A 16,788-nucleotide genomic window follows, 5' to 3' on the forward strand; every position below is an offset into this window, starting at 1 on the left:
AAATTATACAAGGAACAAATGATTGAACTGTGGGGATGCTTCTGAGTCCCATCAATCCCTGCCGCCTTTATTTATGTTCAGCCCTCAGCCTTATTTTCAACACAAATTCCCCTTTCTTTCCAAAACTCATTTCTTCACCACAAGAGCTTGTCCCCATTGCAGCTAGGTGCTTCTAAGTTTAGACACATCCTTTGCTAGACAGCAGCAGCGTGGAACCGTTTTCTGTCATCTATATGTGAATTTTCGGACTTTTCCGCAGCGTCGTCGTCATGTCAAGAAACCGCTTCTTAGACAAATACTTCCTGTGCCGCTGGAATGGTGACAAAATAAAAGCTCGTAACATTGAAAATGCGCCTTCAAAATAAAAGCATGGAGGGAACGGTTATTTTAACACTAGCAAAAAAAGGCTTGCCAAAAGTGATGAACTGATCAACAGACCTTTACATGAGTAATATACACGCAATTCGGTATCCATACAGAACGTGCACATGCATAGCACATGCCTGTGCTCAGCACAAGGTCATTTTTTATTAAATATTTCATCCGTCGGAAATATGTCAACTAAGCAGCCTTAGCGGAGTACTGCACTCTGAGTGCTTTTCTAGTTTTGCAATATTTTGTCTTGTTTTGGGGTTTTTTTTTGTTTTGTTTTTCTTCGAACTTTTGTCATTTTTCTCATGATTTTGTTGTTTTGTGTTTCCTTTTTGTTTTGCTTGTGTTTTTTGTCCTTTTTTTTTGGGTCATTTTGTGTTTCACTTTGTTTTTTGTCTCATTTTTGTCATTTTGTGTCTTTTTTGTCTCCCTTGTGTCGTTTGTCCATCTTTTCTCGATTTGTGTCTCATTTTTTAATATTTAATATTAATTTAATATTTAGTCTTGTTTTTGTTGTTTTTTTGTCTGACTTTTGTCGTTTTGATCATAAAATAAAATAGATTGTTCAGTCCCAAATACCTGTGACTAAATGTTTTGTGCCTTTATAGAAACTCTGAGATCTGTAAGTTGTAATGTGTAAATGATAAACTGAGGCATAATGTTGAAATTTCACTTATTTTTCTTCACAATTTTCAGGTTTTTCATCATGTTTTGCAAAAACATAATTCCTTAAATGTGAACATTTTCAGAATGTACTTTCTTGCACTAAAACAAAGGAAAATTTTGGAGTTGTGGTTATTTAGAAGCTATTATGCTCTGATTTTACTGGTGGGGTCCACCTAATGCATATAATTAACTGATAAAAACAACTAAAAACATCACAGATTAGTTCCTTTTTAAGAATGAAATATCTTATATAATGTCTTTTAAGTTATAAAATCCATCAAGTTATCACCTGTATTCACGGTTTAGAGCTTCTGTCTAACTAATAAGGCTATGACTTAATTAGCTGCATTATTGTGTGGATTAAACTTTGATTTGTTGTTTTGTCACATTCATAATCAGTTTAATGCTTAATTTAAGTGTCCCATTTTATTTAACCATAACATCACACTTCCTGAAAAGAAGCTGACAGATCAAGTTGTTTTAAAAAAAACATTTCTGCAGTTTGACTTGACTGTAGGCACATTGCTGAGAAGTAATTAAAACGAAATACCATCCATTTGGTTAGACTGGAAAAAACTGTAGTAGGCTAAAGAGATGCAGCAAAAAACAAAAAAAAAACCAAAACAAAAAAACAACCTTGTGCTTTTATCTGGAAGGCTAATCCAGCACCTGGAAGTTATATTCTTTTTTCTTCTTTCTTACTTTATTATATATTAGAGGTTGATTTTGACAGTCCTAAGTGAGGTATATTGCTAAAACTAATGAAGCCAAGGTCCAACTTGTGCAAACTGTCTCTCAGTTGAGTTGAACTGAACTGAAAACCACCAAATGTGACTGTGAGGAAGACTATTGCTTTGTTAAAAATAATTTATTTTTATGCAGCATTGGACACATCAAACACAACTTTTTGCAGCATGGTTGACTAAACAAACAGCTGCTCCGTGCACACAAGGCCTGCTGGTCACAGTCTGGATCATTTTAGGTTATTAACCACATCAGGCCCAGCATACACACAGTCATGGACCATTATGACATATTTGCAGAAAAGCATTGCATACTGTAATCAGTACAAATTCATGAACTTTCTTGTGAAACAGTGACACAGAGCTGTTGTTTTGACATCATTATTCCTTTAAAACTGAACTTATCGCTATTTAGAAATTAGAAATTGATCAAAGGAAGATGTGTAACTGAAAAAATACCACCAAACTTTAACCTTGTGTAGCATTTTAGCAGCTTTAAGCTCATTATTTTGGTCTTCTAGCACACAGCTCTACTGTTTTGTGTAATTTTCATTGGTCTCATCTCATCTACAAATGTTTTGCTAATATAGAGACAAAATGTCCAGACAAACTTTGCAAAAATCTGGTGAAAACTGTGTAGCATTTTGCTTGAGTGTTGACTTAATAATAATGCTAATACATCTCATGTAACTGTTTGCTCACACATTTTCCAAAACTATTTTTAAGCAATAATACATAAATGTTGCACGCAATATGTGCTGTGCATTTTTACGGCTTGTTTTCCTCAACCAAGTGGCCAAAAACATATTTCAAAAATCAATTAATGTGTTAATGTGGACTTACTAGATATTCTATGCCTGATGTTGTATTTCCAAAACAAAATTTAACCATGACCATTGAATTGAGATTTGATTACATATGCAGATTACTTATTCATCTTTGTCTATTCTTTCTGATGCGGATATAAAGAGTTAAATATATTCTGAAAGGAGTCGCACACAGATAGAACACATGCAATCCAGCATGCAACTGAGCTTTAAATTAAAGTTCATGATGAGGGCATTAGGGCAAAAATATAAGCTTTTTCCATGGGCTGTGGAAATAATTCAGCCATACATGGCAAACATTTTCTCAGAAATATGTTCACTGCACTCACAAATGTACACAGATGTTCCCTAAATGACTGACAAAATTAGAAATTCAATCACAGTTCAATGTCAAATGACTCAAATTGTGTTGGGTGTTATACAGGATTCCTCCTCTAGAGGCACATTTCATGGATGTATTCTTCTACATGTCCACAAGTACAGATGTCCAGCAGTCTTCTTATTTTTTCATCAGATGTGTCCCTGAGCAGTTTTTGAATCAGCTCGCTTTCACCAGCTGTTGACTCTCACTTCTTGAGAACACTAAGTCAGGAGTTAACCAGTTTAAGTCCGAAACAGACAGGGCTTTTATCCACGTGCTTGGCTTTGAATTGTATCCATGGCATAATGTTTGGTCTCCGTCTGGAGCAGTTGCATGATACATAAGGTTGCAGCAATGCTGACATTTTAGTGCAGATCCAATTTTACGAGTCTGCCTTGAGTCTGTGTTGTCTTCTGCCTTTTGTCAGTGATGCGTGGTGTTCCTAATATCTATAATATCTACCACTTTGGCAAACAGATCTGTTGGTAACATTCTTGTTCTTCAGTCAGCAATAATTTAAATAACAGGTAAAACATTTTCATGAACTACATAATTTAATCAAGGAAAAGTTAAATATTTTGGGCAGTAAGTTCATTCACTTTTTTTTCTAAAAATAAGCTGAAAAGATTGATATCAATTGTCAGTCTTTGTGTATAGTATGGAGCTTCCTTCACAATGATAAGCAAAGAGTAGTTAATATATGTAAATTGTTTGCTGTGAAAATATCTGTACTTTGGTTTCTGACCAAAAATCTTCAAAACTAAATGCCTGTAGTGAAAAAAAGTACCTGTTCTTGGTCCATATATTGTTTGTGACCAAACACCTTCCTGTAAATGCCCACATCGCCTCCTGCCTACTCAATCTTGTACCAATTTTTTTTGTGGCACTGCAAAATAAAAAAGACCCACATAAAGTATTTTCCCCAACTGACAATCTGTTTATAGGTTATGTTTGCCAATATAGTGATTTTTTGTTGTTGCTGGAGATGTTAGAGTGACAGGGCAGCAAGATGGCAGAAGAAATGGCACATATTATCCTCTCCGATTTTAAACAATCAACTTTGAGGCCTGCATGGAAGTTTCTCAGGGTCTACTCTGAACTAGGTACATTTTCTCAAAGTTTGAACACGGGCCAAACAACAAAGGTTTGGGCCACTCTGAAAACAACCGAAAAGTTCCTGCAGTGGAAAACAGCATCTTGTAAACATGTTAGCATGTAGTCCACAGCCTCCCAAGGTCACAATAGTGTTTGTGGACTCTTGATTGCCTTATATTTCTGTTTGTCTGTGGATTAAACAAATGCGCACAAGCACTCTGTGTTAATGAGTGAGTTCTGGGACTGTTTGGACAGAATTGCTGCCTCTGGTCTTTATGATAACCTATGTATTGACTCCAACATCGTACTTAACACTAAGGCATGAGATTGGTATTGATCTAATCATCTCAAGAAAAAGCATAATGCTGTTTTCTAATACAGTTAACTAGTTCTACTATAGACCAAAATTTCAAATCATCAGTAATTTTTAAGACACCTAAAGAGTTGGAGATATTGTTCATAATTAAAGAAAACTGTGGGTTGTGTGAGTCTAAAGTTTGGTTTATCCTTCTTCGTTGAGGGATATGCTTATGGCTTGTGATTTCGAATGAATGGCAGTGTAATATTTCGGTAGCAGCAGTGAGTAACAGGGCTTCATCTCACTCAGCAGCTCTCGGTGTGTCTCTGACAGTCTGTTCACCTGAGTGGTGGGAGGACGATTCTGCAGCTGAGATTTAGAAGTAGCTACAGCAGCCTGACTTCTCTCTTTGTGCTTCAATATAATCATGAATCTGGAACTTGGGTTGGTTGGGGTGCTGGACAGCCCGGTGCTTCAGTTCCCTGGAGAGCAGAACCAGAGATTTTAGAGTAAAGAAGATAACATCAGTGCTGTCAGTGTTATGTAAAAACTGCTGGGCAAAACTTTCATTTAATGCTGTTGTAGAGGATTTTTATGCTGTGATAAGAAATACGTGCCTGTACGCCTCATATGACATTTGTATTATAAAGCCAAACTCAAGGGATTTATTCATTAATTAGGAAACCAGAATCTCAGAAAAAAATTTATACCACTTTTTGATGAATTAATGGAATTTTAAAATAAAATATTAAACCTAGCCACGCTTGCGATCGCTGCACCATGACCAGGCTATAACTGTCATTAAAAGACAACCTGCTGCCATTTTCAGTCGGTGTCTGCTGCAGTCAGTAAAGAGGCTACCTAGCACTCCTATGACTAAAATGGATGCAGAACTGCCCAAAGTTGTTCAGTTTGGACTTACAGTTGTCAAGCTGTTACTGACCACATTTGTGGATGTTTTTATCAGGTGGAAATTTGAGCATAGGAACCTTCAAAATAAAATAAAACAATCTAATTTCCATCTGAGAAACATCTCCAAATTCACTGAATAACAATATAAACATTAGAAAGTGTTGGCGGTGCATTGTTTCATTGGGTCTCCTTTTAGTATTTGTTGGCAGTAAGTGAAATACAAAACTATTTTGGCATGCTGCATCAGTGTGGTATGCCGGTTGTACAACTGGTGACAGAAAACCCCGGCAGGGGGTGATAAGGTCAGCACAGAAAATAATCGGCTGCCCCCTGCCCTCCCTGGAAGACACTGCAAACTCGAGTGGTTTCAGCAAGGCAAAGAAGATCCTGTCTGACCTCTCACACCGTCTAGCAGGAGGTACAGAAACACTGCATGCCGGACACGCTGGATGTTTTTTTTCCGTGGGCAATTAGATTTTTAAACTCAAAGGAATAATACCCCACAGATACTTCCGGACAATTTTCTATTGGCCAAACATGGGACAGTGTAACATGAGAGTGTGTACATGCAGACTTTTATTGGAGATTTTGGTCTTTCTATTTATCATTTTTACTATGTATGTATATTGCATATTTGTATTTTTTAAGTGCGCAAAGGGAAGATGCCCCCACCAATGTCGTTGTACAATTTTTGTGTACAATGACAATAAAGCTATTTTATTCTATCTTATACTTTTGACCCGGTGCCGAACTTCCTGTCCTGCGCGACAACGTGACATAGCACTTCCTGTTTTCGTGTCTTCAGCTGACTGTGTGCTAGTGTCACAGCTGTGCATGACTTTCAGTTAATGTTAAATTCTGCCTAGTAGCACCAAAAACCGCCTGTACGATGAATGGCATTACTACACGGGCTGGCTCTGAAGCATTTGTGTGCAAAACTGCTTTATAGGTCTTTTTTATAACTTGGTGTTTCGGATCCGCTAGCCTAGCAGCTAACAAGCTAGACATGACTTCTATCTCTCCCTCTGCTTCTCCTTCTGGTCGGTGTGTTTTATGTTTAGTTACTCGCCTGCCTCATTTAATACTAATGGTACATGCAATAAATGTGGCTTGCTCGTTGTTCTGGAGGCGAGGCTCAGCGAATTAGAGGCACAGCTCCGTACTGTGTTAAACAACTCCGTAGTTGTCGCAGCTAGCCAGCCCCCGTTAGCTGGTACGTAGCGGCTTAGCATATCTCCTGTTAACCAACTGCCCGCATCCGATTAAGACAATCAGAGGTCACTAAAATTCATGTGCAATCAGTGTGCAATTTTGCTAAAACAATGTAGTTTTCTCTGGACCCCTGGCAAATCAGATCAGTAATGACATGTAGCCACAAGTCATCATTCAACTACTGGCTGTTGAGGTGGTGTCCAGAAAACAATCTGGGCTTGATAGATATTTGGAGAAGTTCCTGGGCAAAACCTGGTCTTATTAGGGGAGACGGCATAGATCCCTCTTTGAATGGTGTAGCTCTCTTATCCAGGAATATGGACAAATTTATTAGAAAACCAAAACCCTGACGGTCCAGACGCGAGACCAGGAAGTAAAGCTGCAGTCCTACACTTCTCTGCTGCTTCTCATTATCCTATAGAGACTGTATCTGCTCCCCCAGGACAAAACAGGACAATTAAATGTGGGTTATTAAATATTAGATCTATGTCATCTGAATCTCTTTCAGTTAATGATCTGATAACTGATAATCATACTGATTTAATGTGTCTGACTGAAACCTGACTGTCGCATGAAGAATAATATATCAGTCTAAATGAATCAACCCCCTCCTCCCCTGTCATATTAAATTTCATATACCCAGAAGTACAGGCAGAGAGGGAGGGGTGGCAGCAATATTCCACTCTTTCAGTGGTAAGCTGCTTTGAAGAAAGATTCTTTTAAAACAGCATCTGTCTTTTATGCACACTGCCCCAAGCAGATGCTCTTACTACAGTACAGGGGATACAGGCAATATATGAATAGTGGCAGAAACACATCAAACACACTACACACTCACGGTAATGGCAACATAACACTTAACTAAACTTACTAGGCCAACTAAAACACAAAAACACAATAAAGCACAAACATTAATAACACTAATACTAATATAAACCACAATAACAACATTTATAACCCCATCACCCTGAACTCCCATGGTGCATTGCAGCCCAACAGTTCAGTCCTAGGGACAGGCTCTGCGTTCGCTACATTCTTAATAAACCAGAGACTAAAACTTAGCTGTAATTTGTTTGAAAGTCTTGGTCTCACACACTTGAATTAGAAAACACAAAACCCATTTCTGTTGGTTGTTGTGTATGGACCACCTGCCCCTTACTCTGAGTTTTTATCTGAATTCTCAGAGTTCTTGTCTGACTCGGTACAGATAGAGTCATTATAGTGGGTGACTTAAATATTAATTTGGACGATGAGAATGACAGCCTGAACTCTGTATTTAGCCTTGATCTTGCTTTGACAGATGGTATAGAAATTGAACATTTTACTGTTTTTCAATAAAACTTTGGTCAATTTTTAATAACATTTGAATTTATTGTAATGGCCTATGATGCATTTACCAAGAAGTTACATTCCAGCAGATGTTTATCTGATAACGCAGTAACGCAGTAGAGAGAGAGAGAGAGAGAGAGAGAGAGAGAGAGCTATTTTATTCATAGGACAAGAACTGCTTATTATTCATCTTTAATTGAGGATAACAAGAACAACCCTAAGTTTCTTTTCTGGTCTTTAGGCACATGTTTCTGGTCTGCAGCCGCTGGCCTCACCTCCTGCTATCCTGCCATCCCCAAACCAACACCTCCTGCCAACCCTGCCCCCCTCTTCCCCACTCTCACCCAACCAGTCGAGGCAGATGGCCACCTTCCCTGAGCCTGGTTTTGTTGGAGGTTTTTTCCCTCTCCCTATTCTATTTTTTTTTTCATTCCTTCCCACTGTCACTGATAGGAAATCTAAAGGCAACTTTGGATTGTTGGGTTTTCTGTTTACAATTTGTAAGGTCTGTACCTTACAATGCTGAGCGCTGTGATATGACATATGTTGTGAATTTGCACTATATAAATAAAATTGATTTGAATTAATGGAAAAGGTTAGCAAATCTCAGAAGATATCCCATTGTCCATCCATAATCTATTCCGCTTAATCCTCATTAGGGTCACAGGGGTGCTGGAGTCTATCCCAGCTGACTTAGGTGAAGGCAGGGGACACCCTAGACAGGTCGCCAGTCTGTCGCAGGGCTACACATACAGACAAACAATCACACTTGCATTCACACCTACGGGAAATTTGCAATAATCAATTAACCTCAGCATATTTTTGGACTGTGGGAGGAAGCCGGAGTACCCGGAGAAAACCCACGCATGCACAGGGAGAACATGCAAACTCCATGCAGAAAGATCCCAGGAAAGCCGGGACACGAACCGGGGATCTTCTCGCTGCAAGGCAAAAGTGCTAACCACCACACCACTGTACAACCTGGATATCCCATTGTATGTCACAAAAACAGTTTTATGTTGATTTTAATTTTAAAAAATCCTGCAGCTTAGTGTCACCATGGTGGCAAAGTAAAGGGTGAAATATGGACAGAGCTTCACCTAGAGACTAGTTAGAGTCATTCAACGTGACATAAAAACCTGAGGTGCTTAGCTTCTAAGAAATGAAACTGGTTGTAAAATGGATCTTTCGTAAAACCTGAATGTAAATGTGATAACTACCAGTGATTTCTGGATAATACATTCATCCATCCATTATCAATATACCGCTTAATCCTTATTAGGATCACGGGGAGTCTATCCCAGCAGACTTAGGGTGAAGGCAGAGGACACCCTGGACAGGTCACCTGTCTACCACAGGGTTACACATAGAGACAAACAAGCACACTTGGATAATACATTAATATATAGATTAACAAAGCACACTGACCACACAAAAAACAATATTTTGGTCAATCTCAGTGGAAAGAAGAGTAAAAATACAGCAGTTATTGTGTTAAAAAGCAACTGAGTGAAGACTGCATCATACTTGGCCACAGCAGTGAAGGCCAGGTCTACGTTGACTCCCGTTTTGGCACTCGTCTCCATGAAAGGAACTGAATACTCCTGAAGACATGAAGAGAAGCAACCAGTCGTAAGCAGCACAGTAAACCAGTTGCGCTTATACAGCAGTGAATGAAAAACTCACTCTGGCCAGCCGCTCTCCTTCATCTCTTCTAATTGCTCGGTCACTGCTCATGTCAGCCTGAAAGAGGGATGCGGTATGGTTAGATTAAAACTTCACTAAAGATTTGATACAATAAAACAAGTGAATGTTAGCAAGTTTTAGTCAAGTCAAGAGAAGAGGGTCTCAAAGTGTACATAAGCTTTGTGGCGTTCAACAATTTACATTTGGATAATGCATTTGTTGAGCATTACAGAAATGTGCATGTTGAGAATTTTTTCTGTTTAAATAACATTTGTTCTATCAAGAAGATCAGTAGGAATTTTGGTTTCTGCTGTTATACCAAAATTCATCGTGCACATGCTTGGAGCCAATTTTGTCTTGAGTTAGGAAATTTATATTTGTAAAGACCATGTATACCATGGCAGTCTTGAATTTCCAGTGACTGATGTCTCTCTTCTATGATTTTCTGTGATGGAATCATTGAAACACATGCATCTTTGTCACAAAAAACAATCATGCATTTTTGTCCTGAACCGATTTATTATAGGTCTCCTGGAAATATGACAAAATCTGATGAGTATAGAATTTACATACGGCAACTTGATTTATCATTTCTGTATTTCTGCATTATGTAGAAAGCTGTGTTAATCAAATTTTCCTAGTGACATGACCTTTTAACTTCTTGTGAGTGGTTACGGTTGACTACAGCTGCTGACTCCTCTGAGACCATTTTAATAGGGGCAATTTGATACACTCATTAGACACAAAGGTCCCTTGGAGCTACTTTAAAGCAGCTACAGGTTTCAAAATCATCTGTGCATCTGAGACAATTGGTCAGGGTGGTCAAAATGCAACTGTCAATCATGTATCATCCAAATGCAAGTCTGCAATGAATTAGAAGCTGCTGGAACACTGCTTTGAGTGTACTTTCTATTTTACATCGCCATAGGCTGAGAGGCTACCCAATTTTACATTCTTCTTAATGCTGTCAAAATTTTTTCTGAACCTAATTTATCCAGAAACCACTATTTTCAGTGTTTTCCTCCACACACTAACCTTTTCAAACCATTGCCTCTCACCTTGTTTCCCAGCAACATGATGACTACATCACTCTCTGCATACTCATGGATCTCTGTTAGCCATGCCTGAAGAAAGAGAGAAAGACACACAAGGCACACATGTACATGCACAGTTCATTAGAACACACATGTAGCAGAGGTTAATTTGGGATTTGCAATAATCACATTCAAAGAGAAGTAATTTACATTCTACAGTATTGAAATACACATAAACATTTATAATTGTGATGATATAGAAAGTCTTGGATATTCTTCTTAAACTATAATAGCTAGCTCTGCAGTCTAACTTGAGCTTGCTATTGAGCTATACTGTAACTGTCAGCTAACTTAAAGTATCTTTTTAAATACCATTTTGTAAAATCAACTTGTGTGTTGTTTAAGCAGAATATCAGACCAGTTTACCTTCAGCTCTGAAACAAAATGAGGAGTCTCTGTCACTTTCTGACCTGATTCCCTTACCATTCATCTATCCATGCCATATGCAGTCTGAGTGACTAAAGTGGAGGCTTTTAGGAAAACCCATTTACTGCACAAAAGGAATGAATCAACTAATGTTTGCAAGTTGTTACATATTGTATACTTTACCGCTACAATTGCTCTGGAGTTATTATACCTAATGTTTAAAGTGAAAATATATTTCAGTCATTGAATTAATACAATTTCGAATACTAATGTAGTGAGGCTCACCCACCAACAGCCCTTACTGACACATGGGTGACAAATGTAAGGCAAGCATGAACCCTTGACCTCTAAAGTGAGGGGATCCAGTGGCTTTATTATACCGTGGGGGGATTTTGCTGCTATGTTTTGGGTCCACTCTAATGGGTCAACCTTTAGAGAGAAGAGTCATTGCACATCAATATTGTTCATCTGTGATAAAGGTGACCACATCCTGCGATAAAACATTTCTATCCTGACGGAAGTGGTCTCTTCCAGGATGAGACGTTCTTATTCATAAGGCAAAATGAGTCAGTGATTGTTTTTCTAAGTATGAAAATGTTGTAACTCATATGCTATGACCTTCACAGTCACCAGATCTCAATCCAGCTAAACACCTATGGGCAGATTTGGATTGTAGACAGTGCTCCTCACCACTGTCACCAAAATACCAAATGAGGGAACATTTTTGGGAAAAGTTGTGTTTACAATTTCAGAAGAGACTCAGAGATTCAGTGCCAAGGACCACTGAAACTGTTCTGACAGCACATGGTGTCCAAGACATTGTGTTTTTTCCCCTTTAAGTTGTCATCCATCTACAGTATATCTGAACTGTTAGGATCCCTGCTCAGCCCCTGATCCCCTTGTCCTAATTAATGTTTGTACCTCGGTTCTCCCTTAGCATACCATGACGGTGTATAGGCACTATCAGCTCACTATGGTTTTATTCCATTTTGTTGAGAACCATTTCCTCTTCTTTGTTAACCAATTCCCATATCGTTGGAGACATATTCCATACTTACCCTAATGTTGTCAAAGGATGATTTGCTGGTGATGTCATATAAAAGAAGCAAAGCTTTGGAGAAAAAAACAAATCAAAAAAAAAGATGAAATGGCATGTAAGTCTTACGCAGTTAGTCTATACATAGCAATACATTTTTTAGATATTTATAAAGTCTGTGATGTAGAATATGGTTTATATTGTCATACCGTGTGCGTCTCTGTAATACGCATGTGTCACACTTCTAAATCTTTCCTGTCCCGCTGTGTCCCAAATCTGATGCAGAAAAGAAATTGCGCTGTTTACACTTGACTTTGATTTTCAGTTAAAGCACTGGTGCACAAGAGGAAACCAGTCAGTGCTCTAAAATTAAGGTGCTATGGTGGAAGCACATTTACTCACTGGAACTGATTTACTGACCTGTAGTTTGATGTTTACGTTGTCAACAGCTATGACTTTATTCTGAAAATAGCAGAAACAGAGGAGAAATTTGAGGTCGAAGATCATTTAACCCAAATTACTAAAACAATGAAACAAACATGTTCAGTAGTATCTATCCATGCACATCGTTCTGGTTTTATTTGCTACGGCTTTGAAATATCTGTTTATGAGACTTTTGTGTCTCCCACAGCACACAGAAAAGTTCCACTCACAGAACTCGCTGTCAATTTTCCTTGGATGTAGTGTAACGACATGGCTTAACAATAAATTATTTATTTTCAAAAGAAACATGACAATCACATGGAATCACAGAAATATTGCAAAAAATGGAGCAATGACAAAACTATGATCATATTTCCAACATGTTTTCGACATCCTATATTGCAGCATTTTAGGTTTAACTGACACGCTTTCAATAGTGCCATGATGTTGCACTCTTTTCAACTGCAATTAGTTAATGGCATCAGCTTAAGAATTAGTATCATTTTCAGGAATAAATGAAGAAAACATTGTAGGAGGAAAGAAAGGGTCCAGATTTTACTTTTGTGCCAATATGCCTGAATTACTTAATTTGTTACAGAGGGTTTGGGCTCAGTGACAAGAGTCACCTGAAACTACCACCGTCACATCACCAGTGTGAAAAGAGACCACTGATAGTATGAGGAACTCAGAGACAGATATCCTGGATAGAAATTTGAACAAATTAGACTTGAAGTAGTGAGAAATATTTTGTCTATAAATAATTTGGGTGAACTTGCACTTAAAACATGCGGTTTGTCATTTCTACAAGAGAATGCACTGTATGTAGAAGACACACAAACGTACCGTGAATCCAATGCCCACTGTAGCAGAGAAGGAGCCAGGGATGAACTTGCCCTGATCAAACTGCACCAGCAGAGAAGTTTTCCCCACGCCACTGTCCCCCACCAGGATTGTCTACAGGAAAACACAAACAGTAAGGATTCTTAACTGCAACCATACATACACTACCAGTCAAAAGATTTAGAACACCCCAATATTTCCAGTTTGTTATTGGAAATTTTGCATGTTAATGTCTCATTGTACTCTGACATGAAAGCATAGAACTAATAAACAAATGAAATTTAAAAAAAAAAAAATCGGGGCTTGACCGGTAGTGTGTGTGTGTGTGTGTGTGTGTGTGTGTGTGTGTGTGTGTGTGTGTATTGCACTGATATATATATGTAGATAGATAGATACAGTGGGTACGGAAAGTATTCAGACCCCTTTAAATTTTTCACTCTTTGTTTCATTGCAGCCATTTGCTAAAATCAAAAAAGTTCATTTTATTTCTCATTAATGTACACTCAGCACCCTATTTTGACAGAAAAACTCAGAAATGTAGAAATTTTTGCAAATTTATTAAAAAAGAAAAACTGAAATATCACACGGTCATAAGTATTCAGACCCTTTGCTCAGTATTGAGTAGAAGCACCCTTTTGAGCTAGTACAGCCATGAGTCTTCTTGGGAATGATGCAACAAGTTTTTCACACCTGGATTTGGGGATCCTCTGCCATTCTTCCTTGCAGATCCTCTCCAGTTCTGTCAGGTTGGATGGTGAACGTTGGTGGACAGCCATTTTCCGATCTCTCCAGAGATGCTCAATTGGGTTTAGGTCAGGGCTCTGGCTGGGCCTGTCATACCCACAGCTTAATGCTGTGGGCTGTGGCAGTGCTCTCTCCTCCTCCGGCTCTGCTTTCTCTCTCTCTCCTCTAGGCTGGTGGCAGCTCTGGTCTGGTGGCAGGTGTGGCGCATTGATAATCAGCAGGTCGTGTGCAGGTGGGAGCCAGCAGCTTGATTCCGGCAGCTTTAAGAACCGTCGCCACTCGTCGTTTGATGCCGGACTGTCCTCGTCCAACAGTTAGTGCTGCTCAGCCGAACTGTTTGTGCCACTTACCTGGTTCTGCTTGTAATCCTGTTTTTTATGTTTAGAAGCTGACTCTCGCCTGCTTGTGATCATTGGACTTTGCTGGTTCCATCCTGGTTTTTCTGGCCTTCATTCCTCCGTGGATTTCGCTTTGCCCTCTGGAGGGATAAAATCCATCTGAGCCGAAAGAACTCTCCGTTCCTCCCAAGACGCGGAACCATCTGCGCTACTGCCGGACGCCTTCCTCCATGCTGTGTGTGTTGGGACTGGAGCATTCGCTGGAGGAGTGGATTGAGAGGAACCCCTGCCCTTGTCGAGCACTCCTTCAGTTTGTCAGCCAAGTCTTTAGCCCAAGCGTCACCAGACTACGAGTTTGTGATTGAGAATTAATGTGTGTACGTTGAGTCCGGGCTTTCTGTACAGGTTACGGTAGACCAGGTATTTGGGGTTTTTTTGTGTTTAGGTGTTGCGTCGTATTCCTGCCCTGGTGTTACTAGCAGTGGGTTTACTTAATTTCTGTTTCTTTGTATTAGTTATAGTTCGCCGAGCCACTAGAGGCGGTCTCGATCTGTTCCCCGCTTGAGTAGGTACTTTGCTAGTTCCTGTTCCTTGTTGGGATTTGTAGTCCTAAGTTTTCTCGTGTGTAAATAAAAGCATTGTAACAGTACCATTTCCTGCTTGTTCATTTCCCGCATCTGAGCCTCTACACCTGCCGTAACAGGGCCAGTCAAGAATGGTCACAGAGTTGTTCTGAAGCCACTCCTTTGTTATTTTAGCTGTGTGCTTAGGGTCATTGTCTTGTTGGAAGGTGAACCTTCGGCCCAGTCTGAGGGGCAGAGCACTCTGGAAGAGGTTTTCTTCCAGGATATCTCTGTACTTGACCGCATTCATCTTTCCTTCAATTGCAACCAGTCGTCCTGTCCCTGCAGCTGAAAAACACCCCCATAGCATGATGCTGCCACCACCATGTTTCACTGTTGGGATGGTATTGGGCAGGTGATGAGCAGTGCCTGGTTTTCTCCACACATACCGCTTAGAATTAACGCCAAAAAGTTTAATCTTGGTCTCATCAGACCAGAGAATCTTATTTGTCATAGTCTGGGAGTCCTTCATGTGTTTTTTGGCAAACTCTATGTGGGCTTTCATATGTCTTGCACTGAGGAGAGGCTTCCGTCGGGCCACTCTGCCATAAAGGCCCGACTGGTGGAGGGCTGCAGTGATAGTTGACTTTGTGGAACTTTCTCCCATCTCCCTGCTGCATCTCTGGAGCTCAGCCACGGTGATCTTTGGGTTCTTCTTTACCTCTCTCACCAAGGCTCTTCTCCCACAATTGCTCAGTTTGGCTGGACGGCCAGGTCTAGGAAGAGTTCTGGTCGTCCCAAACTTCTTCCATTTAAGGATTATGGAGGCCACTGTGCTCTTAGGAACCTTGAGTGCTGCAGAAATTCTTTTGTAACCTTGGCCAGATCTGTGCCTTGCCACAATTCTGTCTCTGAGCTCCTTGGGCAGTTCCTTCGACCTCATGATTGTCATTTGCTCTGACATGCACTGTGAGCTGTAAGGTCTTATATAGACAGGTGTGTGCCTTTCCTAATCAAGTCCAATCAGTTTAATTAAACACAGCTGGACTCCAATGAAGAAGTAGAACCATCTCAAGGAGGATCAGAAGAAATGGACCGCAGGTGAGTTAAATATGAGTGTCACAGTAAAGGGTCTGAATACTTATGACCGTGTGATATTTCAGTTTTTCTTTTTTAATAAATTTGCAAAAATTTCTACATTTTTTTTTTCTGTCAAAATAGAAAAATAAAAATGAACTTTTTTGATTTTAGCAAATGGCTGCAATGAAACAAAGAGTGAAAAATTTAAAGGGGTCTGAATACTTTCCGTGCCCACTGTAAATTAGAAGACTGAAAAGTCTTCTGCACAGTCATTCCCAGCTGTTTACATTTGTTGTGCAACCATATACACTTTGACTAGCTGCCTTTAACTGCCTTTTGCCTTCAAGCAATGCATGCGTTTGTGCGTGCGTGCGTTCAGCTTTGATTCAGTTTTATTCAGCATCTGCGTCACAGTGGACATTTTTCATTTGAAGCACAACAAATATTATCTTTTATTAGAGCTTGTCAGTGTATATGTATTACAGCGTGACTCACACTGCTGGAGGAGATAATCTTCAAGACAATGAAATCCATGAAAGGCAGCATGCAAAAAGCATCCAAGTTAGTCACCAGGGCCATCAGCCAATTCTTTATGTTCTATTAGGAACACCGCAGTACCAACCAGCTCCACAGACAATACCCTCTGACTGTGGCAGAATAGGCGAGACAAAGTCAAGCTGTTCTCTGCTCTCTAAAAAGTAAGGATTTGAGAGTTTTGATGCTGAAAATACAGGCTGAGCATCTGTCATCATCTCACTTCTGAATCATCCATTCAGAAGTGGTCTCAACGAGACATCTGGCAA

The 16,788-nt window shown here is 39.5% G+C and overlaps 1 protein-coding gene across 2 annotated transcripts in view; it reads right to left on the minus strand.

Moving 5' to 3' along the window:
* Window positions 1-1,885: 1,885 nt before the first annotated feature.
* The window catches only part of LOC111588296 (ras-related protein Rab-37-like), a 31,894-nt gene continuing 16,991 nt past the window's right edge, over window positions 1,886-16,788 (minus strand). The window contains exons 2-9 of one of the 2 annotated variants that reach the window (XM_023298588.3): window positions 13,264-13,374; window positions 12,418-12,459; window positions 12,207-12,273; window positions 12,020-12,072; window positions 10,560-10,625; window positions 9,502-9,558; window positions 9,343-9,419; window positions 1,886-4,844 (exon numbers count right to left, since the gene is read on the minus strand). In XM_023298588.3, coding sequence (XP_023154356.1) covers window positions 4,739-4,844; window positions 9,343-9,419; window positions 9,502-9,558; window positions 10,560-10,625; window positions 12,020-12,072; window positions 12,207-12,273; window positions 12,418-12,459; window positions 13,264-13,374 — 579 coding nt within the window. In that variant the 3' untranslated portion in view covers window positions 1,886-4,738. Of the gene's footprint in view, window positions 4,845-7,209; window positions 9,420-9,501; window positions 9,559-10,559; window positions 10,626-12,019; window positions 12,073-12,206; window positions 12,274-12,417; window positions 12,460-13,263; window positions 13,375-16,788 lie in introns of those variants that run through there. The other variant, XM_035943067.2, reaches the window with a different exon arrangement.

Source organism: Amphiprion ocellaris, chromosome 18, assembly GCF_022539595.1.
Source record: "Amphiprion ocellaris isolate individual 3 ecotype Okinawa chromosome 18, ASM2253959v1, whole genome shotgun sequence".
Taxonomy (NCBI): Eukaryota; Metazoa; Chordata; class Actinopteri; family Pomacentridae; genus Amphiprion; species Amphiprion ocellaris.